Source organism: Pectinophora gossypiella, chromosome 5 (genome assembly GCF_024362695.1).
Source record: "Pectinophora gossypiella chromosome 5, ilPecGoss1.1, whole genome shotgun sequence".
Taxonomy (NCBI): domain Eukaryota; kingdom Metazoa; phylum Arthropoda; class Insecta; order Lepidoptera; family Gelechiidae; genus Pectinophora; species Pectinophora gossypiella.
In genome coordinates, this window is record NC_065408.1 from 8,690,522 (window position 1) to 8,717,299 (window position 26,778).

The following is a 26,778-nucleotide window of genomic DNA, read 5'->3' on the forward strand; positions in this document are numbered from 1 at the left end:
TTTGCAATGCATCTTTGGCACTGAGTATGCTTTTATTGCGTAAATTAATAAATAATACAAACACATTCCTTCCTTCCATTCATCTTATTATCACAGATACCTCACGTAATTTCACATTCATTTTTATGTATTTTTTTATTGCTTTTCTAAGTATAAAATACCGCTTTTGAAACAGTTTTTATCCTAAATAATTATGAGTATTCTATTATTTTTTTTGGCAAAGTGTCCGATTAATGTTTTATTTATTCTGTTTCCAAAGCGGCAATGGCAGTCAGTCAGCAGGTACATATGGCGCTAAGTATCGTCAAGGAGTAGTCCCACATTGTAGTTGTCTAAGATCAGTTTCTTGCTGGTGGTAGAGTAGCGAGGAAGTCGAGAGCCTTCTGGATCGCTGGTGGAATCGGCGGCGGAGTCGGCAAGTGAGCTCCCTGTAAAATAAGTAAAAAAAAGTTTAGACACATTTCAAACCTCAAGGCCAAGAATTGTAGACGACTCGACCTACTAAATATGCAATGCAAATTTTATCCTTATATGCTGGGTAAATACTTTTAGCATTTATTTATTCAAATAATAAAATACGTGTTTCATTATATTACAGTCTCATCTGCAGGATAGAACGTTGCGTAATTGTATTCCGAGAAGACAAACTGTTGAATTACAAAAAAATAAAGATTAAGGAAAAAATATAAAGTAAATATAATATTATGCGTTAGAAGACTAGGTTGATTCGTAGATATATATTACATCCTGCTAGGTATATGAGTATCTGCATAGGACAAGCCCCAACCTTGATGGTGTATAATTACAAAGCCACGAATGTCACAAGATATTCTGGAAATAAGCGGCCAATGAATCACCGATGATAAAACATCTTACATAACGTGTTAACGTCTGGGTATTTTGAGGTAACATGCTGCAAAAAATATACGTCCTTGCGACTCGTTATTCCAATCCCACCCTACAAGTCTAGTTCGTGATAAACGTATCCGTTGGTTTGACCATGACGCTTCAAACATTTGCCAGTAATATCTATAAAATACACCCAAGTTCAAAAGTCATCTTGAATAGAAAAAATACTCAGGTGTAGATAACTTACATACTTTATAAATTTTCTTATAAATGATTAAATTTGATCTAATGATATCTGAGAAAACAAGTGAGGAAACCTGTTTGCCAGAGCAGATTCAAAGATAGTTTTTTTGTCATCAACCTGCAGGGGAATATCGTAACACAGTTATCTCTGTAACCCCCTTATATTGATGGAGGAGAGTCATACCTATAGCAGACTATGCTATTTCGAGAAGTCCTAATTAAAATCCTGGAAACAGGGACATATCTAGCTGAAGTCTGTGGCGTTTTAATGCTAAGTATTTTAGCCATAGACATTGAGAATAGGAGAAACCAGTAAGAGAAATAAAAAAAATAAAACTTGGATTGTATACAGACAGTGTTTATTTACCCTAATGCCACAGACTGTTAGCTAGGTATATGTTCCGCGACCGAAATTTTCTTTTGAATTACTTCAAAGTCGTAAGACCGAATGTTCTTTTAAAATCCAAAACCCATTGTTTAACTATTTTGTCTGGAAATCTCGGCGTTAAGAGGTTAATGAAGGTGCATTTTAAAGGATATAATCATAACTTTTTTAATGTAACTTATTGCCTTGCTATGAAATTCACTACCTACTCAGCCAAGCGAATGGGGAGTGCAGTAGGCTCTAATCTAGTAAAATATTTAAAGTCGTAAGACCGAATGCCCCCTTAAAGTCCAAATCCCGTTGTTTAACTATTGTACCTAGGAATCTATCCGCAAGAGGTTATAATAAGATGTCTGATGGAGTCCAGGCGGGCACAGTTGCGCGAGACTTGGTTCATGGCGTTGAAAGATTATGTTGGTGAGTGTTGTGGCCTGTAGAATGGTTGACGATGTTCGTACATCGTCATGCTTACCTCAGGTTTGAAGCCATTTTCGTCGTCAGCGATATAGTTAAGGTTGATCTGCGTGCCGTCGGGTGCGGTGTAGCTGAAGCCTCCTTGCGCCACGATGACGTCGGAGGCGTCCGGACCGCTCGTCTTCTTAAGGGTCCCAGTCTCTTCTGCCTTAATGCCGTTCTCCGTCTCATAGCTGGAAATTGTACCACAAATCATATAAATTAATAAAATATAATTAATAATAACAGGGGGGTTAAAAAAGGAATATTGCTATTTGACATTTGTGTGCATTCCGCACTTATTTTTATATATACGTAAATATGCGCAAATGTCGAAATGCAATATTATTTTTTGAGATGAATTGCTAAAAGTTTTATTAATTGAAGTTTATTTTTCTTTAGTTCTGTTCTACAATGCTCTTTGTTAAGGAGTTTCGGAATGTGTTATAGAAGAAAAGATAACTAAAGCCCATGAGCTTACATATTACATTCCTTACAGCATAACCACGAAAGCCGCGCAATAATTCTGTTGTTCTTCACTTACAAAAGCCGCTGACAGTCAGACAATAGATACTGAGTTTGGTTATAGCCAATAACAGTGAATAATATACTTCGCTCGCTATTATATAACAATTGATGTTTAGTCGTGAAAAAAGGAGGTATATTTTTAATAGCCTAGTCTAGGGGTTAGAGATTTGGTATCATGATCAGCAATAGGTCGTATATAAGCTATGTATGTATGTTATGGCTCACCACCTATCATTTTGGTGTAACAGAAAGCTAGATGGGATGTGGGTACTTAGTTCATCTTGCGATGGTTATAACTCTGATTACCTCAATTGTTATGTGTGTCTTATGTTATATGTGTTATGTTACGTTATGTATCAGGAGAAACGTGGTTAATCAGTTCATCTTGCATTGGGTGTACCTCTGAATATAATTGTGAGATTATGCCATGTTGTCATGTTATATTATCAGCTTCAACAGACTAGAGAACCTAGCCAAAATGGGAATACCATAAGCTAACGAACGGTCACGTGATTTGCTTGTCATGGCAATCGCATACATTTTCATTTTATACAATAGCTAAAGAAACCAAAACGCATTTCCGATAGGCTGTTAGAATCTTGAATCGTTTACTTTGTGTTCTTTTTATAATTTTTCGCAAACAATTTAAAACCAAACTGTTAAAACAAATGAGTGTCGAGGTCGTTTACCTCAACATAACAGCTATTTGACTGTGGAACAGCAATAAAGTTTAGTTAATATTGGACATGCGCTGTTTAACATTGAAAAGACATACTGTGACATTGTGTCACTATTAGGGCCCAATTATCATTGACGCGTAAACTGCGTGAGCGTTCTTAAATAGAGATCGGTTTAAATACGCGCAGTAGCATATTAGCAAGTATATAGAGTACTAAGTATATATACCTATATCCCAGTCCAGTTTCTATGCAGTCCACTGCAAGCGAATAAAAAACATAGAACATTATTTCAACAATAGGGTATGTCGTAAAATGCGACATACACACATTATGTGTCTAGTGGTTAGACATTTGGTGTCATGATCAGTAGGACGTCATCATCTCCCTAGCATTATCCCGTTTTTCACAGGGTCCGCTTAATTAACCTGAAGATTTAACAGGTCAGGTTTTTTCTGCCTGTCTGACCTTCCAGACCGCGAAGGGAAAACCAGCCCAATACAGGTTAGGTCACATACCTCCGAAAAGCAGCAGTACGTGCATGGCCATTCACGTGTCTAAATGCGGAAAATAGAGCCTACTACCAAAATGCAACGTACAGATTTTGTTTTTTCTAACGTGATATGCGATAGGCTGATCTTTTGTAACCATAAAGTGAGATCAACTCGTATCCAATAGTGGCTGCAAGTTGTCTTTGATTTCTTGTGTTTCTACCCTCCCCATTAGGGATTACGGGCGTGAGTATATGTACGCATGTATAATATGTTTATATTTATAAAATAATCTTATTATTAGGATAATATTTTTTTTTGGAATAACTTTACATTCTAATTATATTTATTCGTAAAGAATTATTTATTAATCATTCAAATTATTTTTGTCTGATAGCATGGGCTACAATATGAAGAGATTCTGAATTATCTAAAAGGATGATTTTAAATAAAGTATAAAACAAAGTTACTATTAAGTACCATAAGAATACAACTAATACTTAAATTCGTTTCTTCAGACGTCCGTGTCCCTTCGCGTTCCTATTCATTTACCAGGAACAATTGTTTCAATTGTTTGTTTCATACAATGTCATGTAACTATGTAATATGACAAAAGAGTTGCTAATTCTGATACAATTCCTCAGATGTTATATAACATAGAAAGCTATGTAGGAAGTCGACCTCGGGTTTTGTGTGTAAAATCCTTCACATACTCACATAGTATTTCTAAATGTAGATTTTCCTCGCATAAAGGAAGAAAGTAAATATGATATAGTTTATTTATCTACTTACTACAATTGTACAGCAGATATGTTTTTATCTAAAATACAATAATTCTTTAGTTTTACAATCAATTAGTAATCTTAATATGACAATAATTATTGTAACACTTGTTAGTTTCATTCATAAAATTATTGAAAAGTTATAAATGAAGTGACGATACCTATTTAGATCAAAAAATAAAAACCCTGTTTCAAAATATTATTCTTTTTCCCATATTTTGATAGATTTAATCTTCTTTGAATGTAGAAGTGAAAATCGTAAACAAATATACTTATAGTAAACAGTCCACCCGTTTATAAAGCAATAAAAGATGAAATTAATAAAAGAACAGGGGAGCTAAAAAGCCACATTGGAGCAATTCCTCTAAAAAAACAATCGTTATTTGAATTTGAATACAATACAATACAAATACACTTTATTGCATCAAAATAAAAAGAAATAATTACAAAAAGACTCTTAACTAAGTAAATGGCAAATGGCGGAGTTATCGCTTAAAGCGATAAGCGAGCGATTTAACGTTTGTTGACATTGCACAATTATTTTTATATGCACAAAAGTCTAATAGCAATATAGCTTTTGAATGAGTTGCTTGAATTTGGCTTTTTTAAACCCCCCCTGATGTGGGAAATGTTTAATCTTTATTAAAATTTGTCACCTGTATCTGTAAGAGCCGTCGACCTGTTGATCGAAGTCTTGTTTGAGGATCGCAATCACCTGATCCGCGGGCTTCTGTGGCGCGGACGCAGCCAGCGCCACCACCCCGAAGAAAAACAACGCCCTCTGAAAATTAAAACATTTCACATTATTAAAAGAATAGGTAATGGTAGAGTTGGAAGAGGAAGGCCTGGGCGTACCGAGATCAGAGCCAGGATATTTTAAAGACAGGTCCAGGTCAAGATACTCTAAACCGGCAAGCATGCATAAAATTTTGAGGAAGCGAAGGTGGTGTGCCAGGTTTGTCGTACCTAAGTGGAATTGCATGGTAACCTACTCCAACGGGAAATAGGCGTGATCTTAATGTATGTATGTATAAAATTAGGTATATCGTAAGACATTATTATAAACTATAACACCTGACAGGTACCATTGTAATATAGATATGGACGTTACTATGGTGATTTGGTGACAGATGTCCATCCACCATCTGATCCCACCCTATCGCCGTCCCTTCACCAATTTACAAAGCCTAATTTTAATATATATATGGGCCGTTGGTCCCGGCTGCATTAGTAGTCGTTAATAACCATCAATCCGCACTGGACCCGCGTGATGGTTTAAGGCCCGATCTCCCTATCCATCCATAGGGAAGGCCCGTGCCCCAGCAGTGGGGACGTTAATGGGCTGGTGATGATGTGATGATGTAGGAAAGTGAGAATACTATGGAAGGATAATGAATGGGACTTTGATTGTTTATGGTATGAAAGGAGGATGGTTAATGAATGGCACGTAAGGCAGTTTTTTTAAAAACGAAGAGAGGCGAGTCGATGGTGCAATGATTTGGGGTAAAATATAAGGAGTGTGTAAAATAAAAGGAGTAAAAACATTTAAAATACAGGGTGTTAGTGACATCGTAACGAATACTCAGAGGGATGACTCAGACCAAGATTCTGAGTTAATATCAAGTGGAATTTTCCGTCGCAAAATTCATGTTATTTTTTTTAGTTTTTTTTTTATTATTTTCAATTCTATACTTTTGCGATGGAAAATTCCACTTGATATTAACTCAGAATAATCAGCTGAATCATCCCTCTCAGTATTCGTTACGATGTCACTTACACCCCATACAAGTACATACAGTAGCCATACAAGTAGGTATGGGTGTTAGTGACTCTGTAACGAATACTGAAGGGGATGATTCAGACAATGATTCTGAGTCGATATCAAGTGGAATTTCCTGCCGGAGAAGTCGTGAAAATTTTAGAGTTTATTTAAATTATTTTCAGTTCCATACTTTTGCGACGGAGAATTCCACTTGATATCATCTCAGAATCATGGTCTCAATCATCCCTCAAAGTTTTCGTTACGATGTCACTAACACCCTGTATATCCCGTGTTATTTCTATATCCCACATATATAAGTAGTACCTATCAAAAATGGAAAAAGGAAGGGGAGGCCTTTGCCCAGCAGTGGGATCTTCTAGGCTAGACTAGACTACTACTTACCTATCAAAATAATTTGCCATTTATTTACTACTATGAAATAACCTTAAAGATGACACTTGCTGAAAGAAGTGTTTCGTCACGCCTCCAAGTATGAATAAATTAAAATTACAGTTGACATTATCGATTTGGTTGGACAATCACCAATAATAGCAATATTTGCGTACGATTGTGTTACGTATACTTTTCTTAGCTATGCGGAATGTTAAAATAACGCCTGTTGTATTTGTAAAGCAAATATGCAAATCTGTTGAAGGTATTGCTTCAACCGTAAACAAAACGCAGGCACTAATCTGATGTTTAATGCAAACTACGCAAATGTTGAAATATAAAGCTTAATAGCGTTTAAATATTATATGTACTTAGCTAGAAACCTAGCACTGTATAACGTATAACGTTAAAGGTAACCGTGGTTATTTTATTAAACAAATATGTATTATTACGATTAGATCAAGATTCTACCAAAGTGGAGAGATGTAGGTATTCTAAATAATCTAGAAATTTTCGTTATTTACATATTATAACGTATTAAAAAATTTAAACGAAACTTAAAGAACATCTTTTCAAAATTCCACTACAAAGTAATCGAACACACCTTCTTGCAACACGACGGGAAATTATTTAAGTAAGTACTTAAAACAAGATGTTTGTTTTGGGGTCAGGCTGCATATAAACAAACACCTAATGTCCACTTGCTAATTGTGTCCACGAGACAAAGTCGCAGCGGCGGAGCGGTTACTAGCACACGGCCTTCGTACGATCACGCGAGCTTGCGCGCGCGCATCTTCTTGGAGACATAATTCCTGCAGTAGTAAGGCACGCGCGACGCCACAAATAATGCATAATTGACCAATAGACATTTATATTGTATATATATACATACATACATAAGGTCGCGCCTATTCACACATATAGGAGCAGGCAAAAACAACGGAATCCGTTTTACTACGAATATGACACCACCACTTTTGCACCATTCTCTCTCATAAATATCTTTAATAAAATTTGCTTACTGACGAATAAGAGTAAGAACTTCTTTCAAACATCTGTAATTACACTTGGTATCTAACGACTCTATCATTTACCTACGTTTCATAAATACGTAGACATATGTGCATCTATTGATCGAATCCAGAGATAATTGTCGCATCCTACCTTCCATACTACGGCTGTTTCTCTGGGTGTGGCGGTTACAGGGTTTCATGCACTGTTGCATTTTAAACTATGCGTAATTTTGGTAATGATTACTTATTGATTACCAATTGGGTTGAAAAAACTCATGGGTCGAATTTCTGGTAAGATTATTAGTAAAAGTATTAGCACAGATTAGGTAATAGTTACTTTACTAGTACTTATACTTAGAACACAGCACGAAATATGGTTGACCTCGAAGAAATAAAATATTATTTTTGCTTTATATTTTACCTTTCGCATAGTGATAGAGACGGGAACATCAAATATTATATACATAACATTTCCACTCTCTATCGAGTAGCTAAGTGTTTAAAGGTTTTCATTTTCTTCGAGTAAAAACATATAGAGGATGATAACTGTTACGCAAAATAAAGAGAACAAAAACCCGCATAAGTGAATATTGTATAACTTGACGACTTAATCGACTAGAATGATCCAATACTATGTGATTATACATCTATAATCGTTCCTATTGTGTACCAGTTAAATAATCTTGCAGGCAATCCATGAAATACTAGGTAAGTACATTAAGTATTAGTTATGTTTTTGTCAATACTAAATTACATTGCGATCCCCTCATTTTTGCAGATTCATCGCATGTCACGTTGGCAATCCCGAACATGTTGTAAAAGCTGACTACGAGATTATTTTAATTATTTAGTCGATTCGGACCACAAGCGGTTCGGACCGCGGGGACGCTTCGCAACGCTGCGCTGTGGTTGGAGTGGGTCGATTCGGACCACAGGATAAAATAAATTTGAATAAATACTATCGTCACGGTGTATTTAGGTTATACAAAAAAAAGCTTTATGGCGATTCACGTCGCGATGCGAAACGACCCATTAAAAAATAGCTCGATTCGCACCGCATCTCGAACCGCTTGCGGTCCGAAACGACTAAAGTCGCATTATTTGGTAGAGATATTGTGTCCGTCTTAAGTAATCAATATCAAGTGATGGACACAATAAATATCACGAGCATAAATTCCGTACGTACGTACCTACTTTAATTATTGTGCTTATATTATATGCGATACAATTTAATTTTACACAATTATATTCTCACATCACTTCTTGGGATTTACCTACTTACTGATTTTATAAACCCAATTTAGGAAGTAATAATGATAAAGCTTACTTAAAATATTTTTATAATTTGTTGTTTTTGACGAAAATGTAAATTCTTTGTAGGCGTAAATTATTATTCCGATCTAAAAGGTCAAAAAGACTATTTAATTCAGATTTATTGAAAAGTCTTTTTTTTTTTTTTGGTGGGTAGGCGTCCGAAATTATTGACGTGTTTTTTATAACGGTTTTTTTGTTTAATTGACAAAAATAAATAAACAAATAATTTATTCAATATTTTTATATATTATGACTGGCTGCGCCGATGTTTATATTTAGTTTTTAAACTATTATTTATATATGTATTCGAACACACAACTCAATCACTCACAAACCCTTCCTTTTCCGGCGCACGTTTAAAAAAAAAAAAAAAAGAATATACGAACTGTCACCTGTCAAATCAGTGTGTGTCGTCATCTGTGTACAAGAGGGTCAACGCGCGCGCATTTGTTTTGACTTCTCAAATATAAACTCATTAAACTATAAAAATACATAACGCAAACGCAAATATAAACTGAAAAAGTGCTGTGTAAAGTGAGTGCAGTGCAAATGTAACAATTCGCTCTTGTTGGACAAGTTACCAAGGAGAAACAACCAGCGACCTAAAAATTCAAAAATTCTAAGGTAACGTGCGCCTCCAAGTGTCTGGTCCTTCGAGCCGGATCCTATTTCCTTACAATTTACACGATTACTATATCTATTTATCATATTTTCTTTAAAAACTCGTAAATAACAATTTTCTGATAGACGCCGCGTGCCGGTATAAACCTGTTTGAATCTTATTTATTTCCGCACATCACGCATTAAAACATTGTTATATCGCATTTATTTACATAACATTATACATGTAACGCAATATTTACGTAATTATTATTGTATTTCAATAATAAATACTTTCGATTCTCGCTCAATCGGTAGGTATCTACCGCCATTTCTACGCCATTAATTTGTTTACGCTCACGCTATTCTCAACCTTAACGCTATTGTATTACGCACTAAATTCGCTTATAATATTAACTCGTTTCTCGATATTCAACCCGCGTTTTCTAATAATAATAGTTTTACTCAACGGTTTCTATCATGGCAAAATCCAAAGAAAAAATGGATATTGACGATATTCAAGATAATTTTAAAATAAAAATACTTGAAGAGAAAAAACAAAGTTTGTTTTCTATAATGCAAAATTTGTATAATCTGAGCCTAAAGGTTTCCGATCCCACTATTCAAACGCAATTTCTTGCTAGAACGCTTTCTATTGATAAAATTCGCTCCGATTTTATTGAAACAATAGATAACCTTGTAATTGAATACATGCGCGCATCTCCGGAGACAAAGCCGAATTACAATGTCTTAAACTCATTTGACGAATTATACTGTTTTATAAAACAGACAGAGAACACTCTGAGAGAAAAGTTAAACGCTAAAAATAAAGATTTTGATCGCCTCAACCCAAAGTTGCCCCCGCTTCAGTTAGCAAGTTTTGATGGTACTCCCAGTAGTTGGCCAGTGTTTTATGAAAATTTCCGCAGTCTCATACATTCCAATCGCAGGCTATCAAATGCTGAAAAAATACAATACTTAATTGGTTGTCTCTCAGGCAAAGCTCTTAATGTATGTGCAGGCATCTCCGCTACCTCTGAAAATTATGATATAATATGGCAAGCTCTCATAGATAAATACCAGGATACCAGGGTACAAGCCTCTCTCTATTTAGAACAAATGCTGCAGCATAAACCCAATCAGTCAATTGATAATTTTCTAAATAACTTTTGCTCCGCTGAAGCCGCTCTCCGTCTTTTAAGCATTGATGACTTGTCAGATTTCATGATAACTCATATTGCATTAAATAAACTTAATAAAGACACTCTCACCTTGTTTGAACAAACTCACAAACAGTCAGAAATTCCTACCTTTATAGAATTAAAAAAGTTCTTAAATGAACAAAGTAAAATTCTAGCGCTTCGCTCATCCGCTCACTCTCAGCCTCAAAACTCCAACAAACAAAATAATAATAATAATAAATTCACACCCAAAAATAAATCTTCTCATGCTTTTGTTGCAACACCCGAGTGTACATACACTGTCACTCAACCTCAAACTCATAATAATTTTCAACAATTAAATTCATGCAAGGTATGCAAGTCTACCTACTCTCATCCCCTATTCAAGTGTGAATCTTTCTTAAACGCAGACCCGCAAACACGCAATAATATTGTTCGTCAAAATGCTTTCTGCCAAAACTGTCTTGGTTTTCACAATATAAATATATGTAAGTCACAAAACAGATGCCTAACTTGCAACCGCAAACATCACTCATTACTGCATATAAACTTTAATAACAAAACAGCCCCATCGCATAACAACGTTGTCAATAACGCATTCCCGCGCTATTCCGACGCCGCAACCGCTAGCTACCGCGTTCCCCCTCCCGCGCACGCGCCGCAGCCGCACCCCGCGCCGGTTCAGCCGCCGCTCGCTCCCTACGCAAGCCCCTCGCACGCCTTGCCGTGTACGTCGCTAGCGCCGCCGAACGCTATGACTTGCGTTGATGACAACGATTGCTCTCTTCACGCTGCTTCCGCACGCAATTCAAATACAACAGTTTTGTTACCTACCGCATCTGTTCATGTTTATAAAGATAATAAACCAAATAATATCCGCTTATTTCTCGACACAGGTTCTATGAGTAATTTTATTACGAAAGACTGTTGTGATCGCTTAAATTTAAAAATTACACCCGCTTCTTCGACCGTCAAAGGTATCGGTCAAACCGAAAGCAAGTCTCTCGGATTAACGCAATTTAAAATGTATTCGCGCTTTGATTCTCGCTGCTTTTACACGGTAAATGCACGTGTAATTGACACCATAACCGACTACTTACCTAACACTCAAATTGATGTTACGGAATTGTCTCACTTATGTGATCTGCCCATGGCAGATGAGCAGTTCTACGCGCCCGCTGCAATCGATTGCCTGATAGGCAACGAATTGTTCCCGCTTTTACTTGGTTCTGGAAAAGTAACCGCTCCCAACTCATCGGTAGTAGGTATACAAACTACTCTCGGATATGTCGCTATGGGTAAAGCCCAATGTACTTCACATGCATCGCACACTCAAAATTCACGCACTCACGCTTCTACTACGCATAACGCACCGCTCACTCATAACGCACCGCTCACGCACAACGCACCGCTGACTCACAACGCACCGTTGACTCACAACGCAAAGCTCACTCATAACGCACCGCTGACGCACAACGCACCGCTCACTCATAACGCACCGCTCACGCACAACGCACCGCTCACGCATAACGCACCACTCACGCATAACGCACCGCTCACGCACAACGCACCGCTCACGCATAACGCACCTCTCACGCATAACGCACCGCTCACGCACAACGCACCGCTCACTCATAACGCACCGCTGACGCACAACGCACCGCTCACTCATAACGCACCGCTGACGCACAACGCACCGCTCACTCATAACGCACCACTCACGCACAACGCACCGCTCACGCATAACGCACCACTCACGCATAACGCACCGCTCACGCACAACGCACCGCTCACGCACAACGCACCGCTCACGCACAACGCACCGCTCACGCACAACGCACCGCTCACGCATAACGCACCTCTCACGCATAACGCACCGCTCACGCACAACGCACCCCTCACTCATAACGCACCGCTCACGCACAACGCACCGCTCACTCATAACGCACCGCTGACGCACAACGCACCGCTCACTCATAACGCACCGCTGACGCACAACGCACCGCTCACTCATAACGCACCCCTCACGCATAACGCACCGCTCACGCACAACGCACCGCTCACGCATAACGCACCACTCACGCATAACGCACCGCTCACGCACAACGCACCGCTCACGCACAACGCACCGCTCACGCACAACGCACCGCTCACGCACAACGCACCGCTCACGCACAACGCACCGCTCGCGCACAACGCACCGCTCGCGCCACGTTCATCTTGTACTCTCACTCAAAACGAATCTTTAGACGCATCTCCCACAAACTCGAATGGCAGTCACAACACTCCACACTCGTCTCACATTCTAAACATGCACAACTCAGACAAAACTTTCTTCTGTAATACAGAATCTCTTTCACTCGAACGCTTAACGCAACGCTTTTGGGAAATAGAGAATGTCCCAATTAGGAAACATTTAAGTCCAGATGATGAGACTTGTGAAAATATCTTCCAGTCAACGTATACACGCGACGATACTGGTAGATATACCGTAGAACTTCCATTCAAAGAGAATCCATTTCAATTAGGGAACTCTTATGGAATCGCTAAACGCCAACTATTTTCTTTAGAAAAGAAACTCGACTCTTCTAATTTACGCAAAGATTATAACGCTACAATTCAAACTTACATTGACCAAGGCTATTTAACTAAAGTTGACCACTTAACGCAAGATTCGCACTCTTATTACATTCCGCATAGAGCTGTCTATCGCCCAGAAAAAGAAACTTCAAAAACACGCATTGTATTGAATGCAGGATGTAAAACTACTTCAGGCAAGTCACTTAACGATTTACTCTACATAGGTCCCAATTTACAAAGTAATCTTTATGACCTTCTTTTAAACTTACGCATGTTTTCTATTGCACTAATAGCTGACATCGAAAAGATGTATTTCCAAGTTCATCTTGCACTCAAACATCAACCTTATCAACGCATTCTTTTCAGATTCGATTCTGATTCTCCTATTGATGTATATCAGTTCAATCGAGTTTGTTTCGGTGTATCAAGCTCACCTTATCTCGCTATGCGTGTAGTTCGCCAACTCGCCGCAGACAGCCGCGATACTCACCCTCTCGCAGCCTATGAAGCTGAAAACCACATGTATATGGACGACTACATCTGTTCCATTGATGGTATAGATAACGCTGAAAAAACATATAAACAAATGGTAGATATGTTCAAATCTGGTGGTTTCAATTTAGTTAAATGGATCTCAAACAACCACGCTCTCATGCAACGCATTTCTTCTTCTCACAAAAGTCCGCAAACAATAAATTTAGATTCTGATCCTAACGCAGCTACAAAAGTCGTAGGTATGCAGTGGCAACCTACTGACGATCATTTTCATTTCTCAACGCATATTGAATCACAAGAAAAGTGTACGAAACGCTCAATTCTCTCAATAACCGCTCGCTTATTCGACCCGCTAGGTCTCATCAGCCCAGTTGTCGCTTTTATGAAGCTTTTAGTACAGGAATGTTGGAAGCTGCAACTCGATTGGGATGATGAAGTCCCTGATTTCATTTTCACAAAGTGGAAACAATTTCATAAAGAACTGTCTCACTTACATAAATTGAAAATACCACGCCATGTAGGTATAACTTCCTCTATGAGAGTCACACTTATCGGTTTCGCTGATGCTAGCGAAAAGTGTTATGGTGCTGTCATTTACGTACGCATTGATACTGGTGATGACTCGCACGCTAACTCTGTTAAATTACTTACCTCTAAATCCAAGGTATCTTCCCCAAATAAGACACTCGCGCGCCTAGAGCTCTGCGCAGCTCTATTACTCGCAAAGTTACTCGCCGCTGTTTGTGACGTATTAAGCAAACGTTGCAAAATAAATAATATATACGCTTTCTCTGACTCTACAGTAACGCTTACCTGGATTCACTCTCCCGCTTATAAATATCACACGTTCGTAGCAAACAGAATCTCTCAAATTAATGAATACTTACCCGCTCCGCATTGGTTTCATGTTCGTGGTGTAGAAAATCCCGCCGACATAATTTCGCGACCTGTAACGCCTTTAGGATTACTAGATAATTCTCTCTGGTTTCACGGCCCGCAGTGGTTATCCGGTCCTATCTCTAATTGGCCTGTAAAAGAATTTAAAATAAATCACAACGATGAACAGGAATCTAAAACTATCGCCGCACCTATTTACACCACAAATGACTTAGAAAACTCTGATCCTATTCTAGAACTCTCTCGACACGTCTCCTCTTGGTCAAAGTTATTAAATTCATTAGTTTATATATTACGCTTTACAAAAATATTAAAATCAAAAGGATCTATCACAGTTAATGACTTAGAACAATCTGAACTATACATTGTACGCTATATTCAAAATAAATATTTTTCTCAAGAAATTCATTCGCTTAAAAATAATAAAATTTGCTCTAATAAAGCCATTGTAAAACTCAACCCGTTTATTGACGATAAAAATATACTTAGAGTCGGTGGTAGACTTTTTCATTCTCAACTGGAATTTGACCAGAAGCACCCTATATTACTACCGGCTAAAGACCGCATTGTTTCTTTACTGGTTGAACATTATCATAAAGTTAACTTGCATACTGGACCCGCATTATTATTGGCTCTCCTGAGACAAAAATATTGGATACTTGCTGCTAGAAATCTAGTTAGACAAACAGTACATAATTGTAACTTTTGTTTTAAACTCAAACCCCGCATAACTAATCCCCAAATGGGTGATCTCCCCGCTATTAGAGTATCTGAAGTTAAATCATTTGTTCACACAGCTGTAGATTACGCTGGACCTTTTTTCATAACGCATATTAGACGCCGCGGAATAAAAAGCCATAAGGCCTATGTGTGTTTATTCGTGTGTCTAACCACAAAAGCTCTACATTTAGAATTGGTCACAGACCTAAGTTCCGATTTATTTCTCGCCGCTTTTAAACGCTTTATCTCACGCAGAGGCCCAGTCTCCATTATTTACAGTGATGGTGGTACTAATTTCATGGGTGCCAAACGTAAGTTAGACGAAATTTATTCACTTATACAGTCCACTAATTTACACAATGATTTGTGTCAAGCTCTGTCTCAACATAAGATTCAGTTTAAACATAGCCCTCCTTATGGACCTCATTTTAATGGCCTAAGTGAGACAAATGTCAAAAGTGTTAAAACACATCTCTACAAAGCTATCGGCAAGCAAGTCCTTACTTATGAGGAATTTAATACAATTTTAATTCAAATTGAGCATTTGCTTAACAGTCGCCCAATTTGCGTACTTTCTAGCGATCCTTCGGATCTATCCGCATTAACGCCTAATCATTTCTTAAATATAACGCCTTTAAAATTCTTACCCGCAGAAAGTATTGACTCAAATATCCCCGAAAACAGACTGACTCGCTATCAGCTGTTAAATAGAATAGTCCAAAGTTATTGGAATCGTTGGAGCATGGAGTATCTTACGTCTCTTCAACAGCGACATAAATGGAATAAACCATCAAAGCCTGTTACTGAAGGGACAGTTGTTGTTGTCAAAAGTGACAATTCACATCCAATGTATTGGCCTTTGGCTATTGTCTCAGAGACTTATCCCGGAAAAGACAAAATCATTCGCGCAGTTAAAGTTAAAACTGCTACTAGTAGTTATGTACGGCCTGTAACTCGACTTTGTCCACTACCGTTGCAATAATTATTTACAATAAATATTCTCAAACGCTCTTACTCTTAAAATTAGTTCATTAAATTCTTAACTTAAATTCATTAAATATTCAACTCTTTCTTGCAATGTAGAGGAAACCTCTAGGCCCCCCGAAGTTGGCTGCGCCGATGTTTATATTTAGTTTTTAAACTATTATTTATATATGTATTCGAACACACAACTCAATCACTCACAAACCCTTCCTTTTCCGGCGCACGTTTAAAAAAAAAAAAAAAAGAATATACGAACTGTCACCTGTCAAATCAGTGTGTGTCGTCATCTGTGTACAAGAGGGTCAACGCGCGCGCATTTGTTTTGACTTCTCAAATATAAACTCATTAAACTATAAAAATACATAACGCAAACGCAAATATAAACTGAAAAAGTGCTGTGTAAAGTGAGTGCAGTGCAAATGTAACAATTCGCTCTTGTTGGACAAGTTACCAAGGAGAAACAACCAGCGACCTAAAAATTCAAAAATTCTAAGGTAACGTGCGCCTCCAATGACAAATTAGAGTATAAGTACCTGCGGCAGCTGTTATCTCTTTAAAAATCTCATTAGAACAACACTTTCATCACTTCACATCTTATTTGAACTATACCTAAACAAAACTATCTTCACCATGGAGCACATAAAAGAGACTGTGGAGGCACTGACATGTTCGTTCCAAGCGAGGATGACTGCATTCGAGGAGCAGCTCAAGAAAACTCCACCTTCAGGAATCCTGTCCACTGAAAGTATTTCTGCTGACTTTCGCCAGTTCCAGTCATCGGTTATAGCTGCGCTTGCTGCTCTACAGAGACAGCTGGAGCTGCTAGGGGCTGAGTGTGATGAGCTGGAGATGCGGAGTAGACGCAACATGCTGCTGTTCCACGGTGTTCCTGAGAGGCAGGAGGAAGGAGATGTCATCCCTGTGGTGATGGAGCTCGCTCATCGTCACCTCTCTCTCGAGCAACTGAAAGTTGAAGACATCGACAGGGCACATCGAATGGGGTCTCGTGGTAGTGACAAGCCACGACCAATCCTCGTTAAGTTTGTCAGGGGCAGCGTGCGTGATGAGGTGTGGATGGGTAAGGTTGGCCTCAAGGGTACAGGTGTAACCCTTTCAGAGTTCCTCACCAAGAAGCGTCATAAGCTTTTTAAAGCAGCTCGAGAGAAGCTCGGCGTGAGAAAGTGCTGGACCCGGGAAGGCCGCATCGTCGCTCTCGGATGTGATGGCAAACGGCGGGGTATATCGTCCTTCGCGGACCTCGACAGGTTAGTGGGTGCGCAATCTGTCAATAAGGCCCCGGATGTATCGACCCGTGATGTCTCCGGCGGCGCTGCACTGGCTAGTTCGAGGTCTGCCATTGCCCAATCTGATGCTGTGGAGCCTCAGGGCGCGACCAATAAGCCATCAAGTGGCACTAAGGGACCAGGCACCAGGCGAACGAGGACTGTCGTCGCTGCTTCTGCAAAAAAGTGACTTGTCTAACATAGTGTTTATGTGAATATTATACACTTCTCATCAAAAAAATCGAAACACCTTGCAAGTTTACGTTTTGTCAGGATTATCAGAAAAATGTGTACATTTAGGAATAAATGTTAAATGTCGTTTAATAGTGAGTAATATGAGCTTATCAAATCTTAATGTTAATGTTCTAAATTTAAATGAATTTTTCATAGGTTTCGTATTTTGTTAAATGAGTCATTTTTATTCCGTATGGAGTATAAAGGAAATGGATAAAACAACACACGTAAATGAAAAAAAAAGCTAAAAAACGTTTATTTAATAACTTGTATTCCCTCCCCGAGCTCTAATTACTGCTTCCATACGGTTCTTCATCGATCGGATGAGAGTCACGATCACATGCTGTGGTATATTGTCCCATTCCTCTTGGATTGCATCTTGCAGCTGGCTAAGTGTTTCTGGGGCAGGATCTCTTGCTCGAATTCGTCTCTTTAATTCATCCCACAGATGTTCAATGGGATTCATGTCCGGGCTTCTTGCTGGCCATTCCATAATAGAGATATCGACTTCGTTAAGATAATCTCGTACGACGCCCGCGGTGTGAGCCCTAGCATTGTCGTGCATGAATATGAAGCCGTTGCCAATAAAATGTGCATAGGGCATCACATGAGGCTCGAGACACTCTTCGACGTACCGATGACAGTTTAGTGCAGGCAGACGTGGCCCAGACACGAAAGCAAGCTCTGTCTTACCGTCGGCGCTGATTCCTCCCCAAACCGTCCACGAACCGCCACCATAGCTGACCTTTTCTTCAATGCAGCATTGTGCATAGCGTTCTCCGTCTCTTCTGTAGACCTTGTTCCTTCCGTCGTTACCATACAGCATAATTTTACACTCATCAGAAAAGAGAACTTTGCTCCACTGTAGGTATGACCAATTTAGGTGCTCACGTGCAAAGTTAAGGCGCGCTCTTCGATGGTCTGCAGTTAATTTCGGCCCATTTGCTGGCTTATGCGGTACCAGTCCACGATCCTTCAACCTTCTTCTAATTGTAGAGTCACTTACAGCCACCCTTCGTACAACACGAAGCCGCTGCTGCAGTTGAAAAGCGTTAAGGCGTCGATTTCTTAAAGAAGTTGTTACAATAAATCGATCATCTCGCTCAGAAGTGACCCGATTCCTGCCAGATCCTGAACGGCGCGTGAACAAACCAGTCTCCCGATAACGTTTATAGACTCTATGAACAGATGACAGGCTTAGATGCAGTCTTGCAGCCACAACACGCTGACTAAGGCCAGAATCCAGCAATGCCACAACTTGGGCGGCTTCTGTGGGCGAAGTATCCATACGTTTTAGAAAAAAAACCTTTTTTCAGACGTCCCAAAGTCACAGTATTGAAATAAAAAACAAAAAGTTTAAGGATAGGCGCCAATTTTTAGTTTTTAAACGCTAAATGTACTCCAACCCTAAACACACATTTGTCTCAAAACAGTGATTCATTTCGTTTATAAGATAAACAAATGAAATTCTAATTTTGAATTTAGAATTTTCGCTTATTACTGTAATGGCCAAACTGCCAGCTATACATTTATGTATTTTTTTTCATCGTATGAATTCTTTTTTGTGTTAAATTCGGACAGAAACAATGAAAACGGAAGTGTTTCGATTTTTTTGATGAGAAGTGTAGTTTGCATGTTTTTGTCACGTTAAATCTTGTTTATTACCTGATTGAAGTCTTGTGCAGGGCACTATTCATCCTACGAAGTGTCGGTTTCTGTTTTGTTTTTCCATCTTAGCTTTTGTAATGAATGCTTGTATTATAGAAGTGATTGTATGTATTTGTAGTTGATTGATTTGTAGTGATTAGTGATTAGGTACTCTTTTTTTATTTTTTTATTATTAGGTTGTCAAACTGCAGGACTGCGTTTATTCTACAGTGCCTTTACGCAAATAAGTACTTGGCGTACAAGACTTCTTAGTATTTTTTATCTCTTTCTTTATTGTTATTTTTAATGTGCCTCGTGTGTCTCTGTTTGTTGTGCGTACGTTCCTTTTTACGCTGTTATTTGTATTTTGTTTTAAATTTATTTTTATTCTTTTGGCTACCAGGCTGCCAGCAGGTATTTGGTAGAATAATATTTATTTGTTTATATTTTATATACGTTTTTATTTATCTAGTGTTATATTTTGTATATTATTGTAGTATTTATATACTATTATTATGGATATTTCACTCTGCGATCAATCAGAACTTTTCCTATCCTGCTCTTCTTCCACAAATGAAAGTAGCTTTCATAGCTCCTCCTCTCTAAGTGACTGCTTGCGAACTGCTTTTGATGACGTGTCCAAAAATTTCAATGTTGTGCATATTAATGCTCAGAGCATTCCGGCACACTACCCGGATATGCTTGCATCGTTCGACAATAGAAATATACATGCCATCTTAGTCTCCGAGACATGGTTTAATCCTACACTCCCATCAACATCCTACTCACTTCCTGGTTTCCAATTAGTACGCAATGACCGTGTCAGTTCCTCGCATGGTGGAGTAGCCATTTATCTCCGTTCATACATCTCTTTCACGATCCTTAGCAAATCACCACAACCACCTCCCCCCAATACCGCTGAACATCTTTTGCTGGAAATCTCTCTCTCACACTGTAAAATACTTTTAGGTGTCTATTATAGCCCCTCTCTTAGAACTGATTACTTTCAGTCTTTCGAGGGACTTCTTGAAGATTTAACCCCTTGTTACAGTCATTCTATAATTTTAGGTGACTTTAACACTTGTCTTATGAAATCTGATGCGCTGTCCAAGTCTCGGTCGGATAACCTCTTGTCTGTGGTTAACTCCTGTGACATGCATATTCTCCCACTTGCAGCGACTCATCACTTCCCCAATTGCGCCCCATCTCTTTTAGATCTCATAATGGTCTCCTCCCTTAATCACGTCGTCAAACATGGTCAACTAGCCGCTGACGCATTTTCGTATCACGACTTAATCTACTTATCCTACAGAATTCGTCCCCCGAAACATAACACAAAAACTCTTTTGCTGCGAAATTTTTCAGGGATAAATTCTGAACAGCTATGTGAGGACGCCGGTGGTAGGGATTGGTCGGCAATTGATGACCTTGACTCCGTCGACGATCAGGTTGCGTTGTTTGGTAAACTGCTCACTGAACTATACGACCTACATGCACCACTTCGACCTGTTCGCGTCAAGCATCTGCCTGCGCCTTGGCTTAATGATGACATGCGCCGTTACATGAAAAAAAAGACTCACGCTAAGTCCAAGTATAAGCGTGACCCATCTGATAAAAATCGCGAATCATACAGGGAGGTTAGGAATCGCTGCAATACAAAGATACGGGATTTACAACGACGCCATATTCACAAATCAGTTGAGAATGGAGATCCAACTAAAGTTTGGTCATTTCTTAATAAGCTCGGAGTTGGCAAGCCGCGTAATAACCACACTCCTAACAATATTGATATAAATTCTCTTAACATACATTTCTCATCTTCTGCCACTATTGACAGTGGCACAAAACTTAGTACTCTCCATAATCTCTCCTCGCTGCCAACTCCAAATTACCCACCTTTTATCATTAGTCAATTTTCTACTTGTGATGTTAAGAAGAACATACTCGCTATCACCTCAAATGCTACTGGAAGTGACTGCATTAGCCGTAGTATGATCATTCCTCTCATTGACATCCTCTCTCCTGTCATCACAAAAATCCTCAACAAATCCATCTCCTCGGGTGTGTTTCCTACTGCTTGGAAAGAAGCACAAGTCATACCTCTCCCGAAGAAAACCAATTCCAATTCCTACTCTGATTACCGTCCTATTTCTATTTTACCTTTCCTCTCCAAAGTCCTTGAAAGGCTTGTTCACCAACAACTCACTCGTTTCCTTTCCGTGAACAACCTTTTAAATCCTTTCCAATCCGGCTTCCGCACCGGTCATAGTACGGCTACTGCTTTGGTCCATATATCCGACGACATTCGGTTGGGCATGGAAAAGCAAGAACTGACTGTGTTGACGCTGTTGGACTTCAGCAACGCCTTTAATACGGTGGATTACGATATCCTGCTAGCGATGTTGTGTTCCCTTAACATATCTCCAATAGTGGTTGACTGGTTTCGTAGTTACCTGTATGGGCGCCGGCAGCGCATACGTATTGAAGATAACTTCTCTACGTGGTGCGACACATCTGCTGGTGTACCGCAGGGTGGCGTGTTGTCTCCCCTCCTGTTTGCTATCTTCATTAACTCAATTACTCTTCCACTGTCTTCTTCCTATCATTTGTATGCAGACGATCTCCAAATCTTTACACAAGCACCTCTGAACAGTCTTCCGGATGCAATTGACAGAACGAATGAGGACTTAAAATGCATATCAGAATGGAGTCATAACTACGGCTTAAAAATTAATCCCACTAAGACGCAAGCTATTATCATCGGTAGCTCGTGGTATATCTCCAGGATCGACTTCGGTTCTATTCCTCCTATTGTTTTTGATGGTGTTCATGTTCCATACCGCGATACGGTTAGGAACCTGGGCATAACTTTTGATAAGTGCTTTTCCTGGAGGCCGCACATAACTGAGGTCAGCAGGAGGGTGTTTGCCGCGTATGGATATCTCAAGCGCCTAAAAAATCTTTTGCCGACCAAAACCAAAATTACTCTGGCACAGTCGTTGATACTGCCTATCCTAGATTATGCAGACGTTTCGTATCCTGACTTGTCGGTCGAACTTCTAAACAAGCTCGATCGTCTGCAGAATCTTTGCATACGGTTTATTTATGGTCTGCGTAAATTTGACCATGTTTCTGTTTATCGCTCCCAGCTCAAATGGCTACCTATTCACCGTCGTAGGGACTGTCATATCCTGTCCCTCCTTTACTCAATCCTATTTAATCCCAATACTCCCCCCTACCTCAAAGACCGATTTGTCTTTCACTCCTGTACCCTCAACCGTAACCTTCGTTCCTCTTTCAACCTCTCCCTTAATATTCCCTCCCATTCCACTAATTTCTATGCAAAGTCGTTTACGGTGCAAGCTGTTCGGTTATGGAATTCTTTGCCTGAATCCATTCGAAGGGCACCGTCGTTGGATGCTTTCAAAGGGCAAGTCAAGCAGCACTTTCTCATCTCTCTCTCCTCTTCTTTATAACGTTTTTCTTTTCTATTCCATTCTTCTTACATCTTCTTCTTTATAAACTAGGTATTGTAGTACTGTCATGGTTTCCTTTCTTCCATAGTAATGTATGTATATATTTACGTATTTATATATTATTATAATCATTATTTATTGTCTTCTATGTATTGTTTTTAATATATTATAGTTTATCTAGTTATAAGTACTTATATTTTTCAACATTTTTTATTATTATTTTATTTTATTTTTTTGCACTGTCTATCCCGCTACATTTTTCATTAAATTCATAATATCCTATACCTAAAGGTTGCCTGGAAGAGATTGCTACCTTAGCAATAAGGCCGCCTGTTGTACTGCCAATTTAATTATAATACTAATGTATTTTTAATGTGATTCAAGTGCAATAAAGAGTTTTTGTATTGTATTGTATTGTATTGTATTGTCGTTTATACCTAACATTATTAGATTATTTAAAAATGGTTCATATTACGAATAGTAAGTCGAATAGACTACCACATGAGTATTGTAGCTTACACAATGTCTATTAGGGGCTGAACAAAAAGTGAGATTTTTTCCTGTAAAATTGAATCATTACGAATGAAAAACTGACGCCCGGCACCGATTGCGACGTAACGCACACGTACTCGTATCATTAATACACGTTATAACATTATGAAGGCTGATGTGCTTGAGCGAGCTGGTTAACACCTGATTTGTAATATTATATACAGACCAACCCTGTTGTCTCTTTTTCTCTTGACATGATGAAATTAACTACTTGGCCGGGCAACTGAGGGGCACTGAAGGCGCAAACCTCACCCGGTACAAAATTTAAGGCAACAGGCCTGATGGTGCCCTGTTGAGTGCGAACCTCGGCTCAGGGCATCGTCTGAGAGGGTTAAATCAAGATAGCGACAACTGAAAAAGGGAAAACGGGGCCACGTTAGCGGGGTCAGTGACGGTATCAGTGGTTTCAGGGGTTTTGAAGTGTTTATTGCCGCGAGATGATTGGCCACCTCTAGGCTAGAGCGTGCTGCTCCATCCTACAACCTTATAGTAAGCAAATATTATGATCTAGTTGATCTAATTTCTAGAATACTGAAGTTAGGTTATAGGTTAACAAGGTTAACCTCTACATCTATATCTGTTTACATATTGCCTGTAAGAACGTAACTGGGCACTTGGAAATGTCAACTACAAACCTGTACTTAGAACTGTAATCATGTATAATTTTCCAACTTATTGCTTAATAGATAACATTCAATAACGTTTTATAATTTCAGACGGGTTTTACATTAAGTTAGTTTAAACACACAGCAATTCAAATTAGCATAAAACGACTTAAATGTCATAAGCACCATACTTAAAATTTTTGACGATAAAATGGACCCTACATTCAAATTCAAATTCAAAAATATCTTTATGCTGCCACATAGCACTTTGAATCGTCATTTTTTTACATAACGGACGTCTCATCCTCCTAAAACTACTGCACCTTCTCACAACCTATACAGCCGGGGAAAAGAAGCTGCAAAAAAACCTCAGCACATGGCGTTGACGTTGTTTAAAAAAAGAATTATACAATTTTGGCTGGCTAATATTTCTTCCCAGACAGTTAATCCTATGAATTCATGTCTTCGAAATAATCACTAACCTTATGGTAACCTTTTTTACAAAGTTTCTGTTTAATTACAGTCTTAAAACTGATCAAAGATAAATTCTGGTATAAAGGTCGTGATGGTTCTACGTTTTATCACAGGGAGTTGAGATATTAATAATGTAAATGCAACATTGATAATGTTAAGACATTGATACTAGAACGCTGAACCGAATACCAAACTTTGTAAAGACATCAATGGTCACCATTTCTGATCTATTTACTGGAATTCTCAGAACCTCTGGGAACCTACATGTGGCTTATCTGTTCTGTCAGGCAAATACCAAGTAGCAATTGTCACGGAATCCGCGCCTGGAGTCTGAGCAGGCGTGCGAGTTTAATAAGGTGTCACCTTTTGTCTTCATAGCAGACATTGTCTTCTCGAGACCCGCAAATTCTCCGCCCGTTCTCACAACTATATTCTTGCGTAACATTTCGAATTGTTTGCCAAATTACCCACATCTGCATACTTCGTTTTTTGAAGGTATCATAGCGAATCACTGAGTTGATAAGAATATCTTTTGGCTAGCTTTTTGCTTCGTTCTTTTGCAAAAAAATATGTAGTTAAGCCGCGTACTTAAAAATAAATAGTGAGTTTTGATAAATAACCTTTTGAATATTTCTAAAAGTTACTCGTATAAGTAGTTTAAGCGAAACAAAGTTTTATTTTACACATGCGGCCATTCGTAAATTTCATAGTTTCTCCCGCCAGAGAAACAACACCGTTGTTAACAATAACGAAGCCCATAAATCAAACGTGAAACGATGGAACACTTGTCATTGGGGTAAACGGCACGGTGTTCGCAAAGGTTAGGCATTGTGGAGGCAATAAATGCAAGAGGATTGCATAAGGCTGCGACGGCCCGGCCGCCCTATGCGCCAACTATGGGCACATCCTCGAAACGAGCTAAAGGTTGCCTCGATATTGATCCCACTCGTTTGATAACCTGCCAATTTTGCTAAGTACCCCTCGGTCATTATGAAACTAATCGTTGAAGTCATCAATGTATCACAATTAGCGAAATATTTTAAAAGTAGGTCTTTCTTCATGTACCATAATAATGTAGTATCATAAAAATTCTTTTCTATTATTAATATATGTATATAGTTTTAACCTGTGAGCAAAAAGGTGGTTGTATATTACTCTAACACTGATGATAAGATAGACATTATTAACTATTTGTTTTGTTCCAAATAATAAAATAATAAAAAAAATATAACAAAATATTGTGAATTAGACTTATGCTAACTTGTAGCTTTATCAGTTCGATATCAGTTGAAATTAAAATGTTAAACTGGTGAACTTTGAGGCAGCGAGATGCATCAGAGTAGTAATATAGATGTCAACTCAATGAATTAGATTAGCATAAAAAATATAAGTAAGGAAGTAGTATTTAACTTATTTTAAATTGAAAATTATGATGTTGTTTAGCAAACACTTTTGATTTCGATGAACCGTAATTGCTAAAAAAATAAAAATGTTGTCTATTTTTCCTCTATTTTATTCCTAACAATACTGGAATTAACGAACTGTATTAAACTTACCATCGTCATAGCGTAGGTTGGAGTGCAGTAGTTCAGGATGCGCAAGAGTGGTGATATCCCATGTGGTGGCTGCGGCGGCGTGTGCGCCGGTGTCTACTTGCTCGGCTAATCACCTGTCCCTTTTATAGAGACGCGGGTTTGTCTAGTGTTGCATGCAGGGGGAGCCTGCAACGAGTGCATAGCACAGGGGCGGCTGCAGGCACTGGTTAATTTTCAGGCCTAACGAACATTTAGTGCCACCTTGACAAGTAGCAATCGCCGTCCAAGTCACGTTATAAAGTATTTCAAATTCAAATCTTAATAAGTTCCAATGCTAAAATAACTAGGTTTAGACGTGTAAAGAGGGCTCTATTTCCATTGAAGCTTACACATTGTCCCTATGCTGGGCAAAGGTGTCCCCATTTGTCGTAGTTTTTAGCAAACTGTCACCTCACCAGTCTTTGTGGTATTGAGATGGTCACGCCCCCTTTTCCGGGAACTACTAAGTATCTCGTTTTCGATATCAATATCCGTGGTTTGGGGGGACCAATATGTGTAGGAGAGACATTGTAACATCTCACAGGCTTCGCTCGGGACACATTCCTTTGAATAAGTTTGGACATTTAAT

General features: G+C 38.8%; 1 protein-coding gene across 1 annotated transcript; it reads right to left on the bottom strand.

The window, feature by feature from the left end:
* LOC126366788 (endocuticle structural glycoprotein ABD-4-like) lies at positions 1-26,324 on the bottom strand. Its single transcript, XM_050010038.1, has 4 exons — positions 26,172-26,324; positions 5,065-5,189; positions 1,950-2,124; positions 1-428 (listed from the first exon to the last, which is right to left on the bottom strand). Exons 1-4 carry the CDS (start codon positions 26,178-26,180, stop codon positions 339-341), a joined length of 399 nt encoding a protein of 132 aa, XP_049865995.1. The 5' UTR covers positions 26,181-26,324; the 3' UTR covers positions 1-338.
* Positions 26,325-26,778: the final 454 nt, after the last annotated feature.

Bases quoted from the DNA above. Each gene is read 5' to 3' on its own strand.
- LOC126366788 (XM_050010038.1), bottom strand. The intron at 2,125-5,064 runs GTGACAAATTTT...TACAATTTCCAG, and splicing joins GACGGCTCTTACAGATACAG to CTATGAGACGGAGAACGGCA. The intron at 429-1,949 runs GTAAGCATGACG...CTTATTTTACAG, and splicing joins AAAATGGCTTCAAACCTGAG to GGAGCTCACTTGCCGACTCC.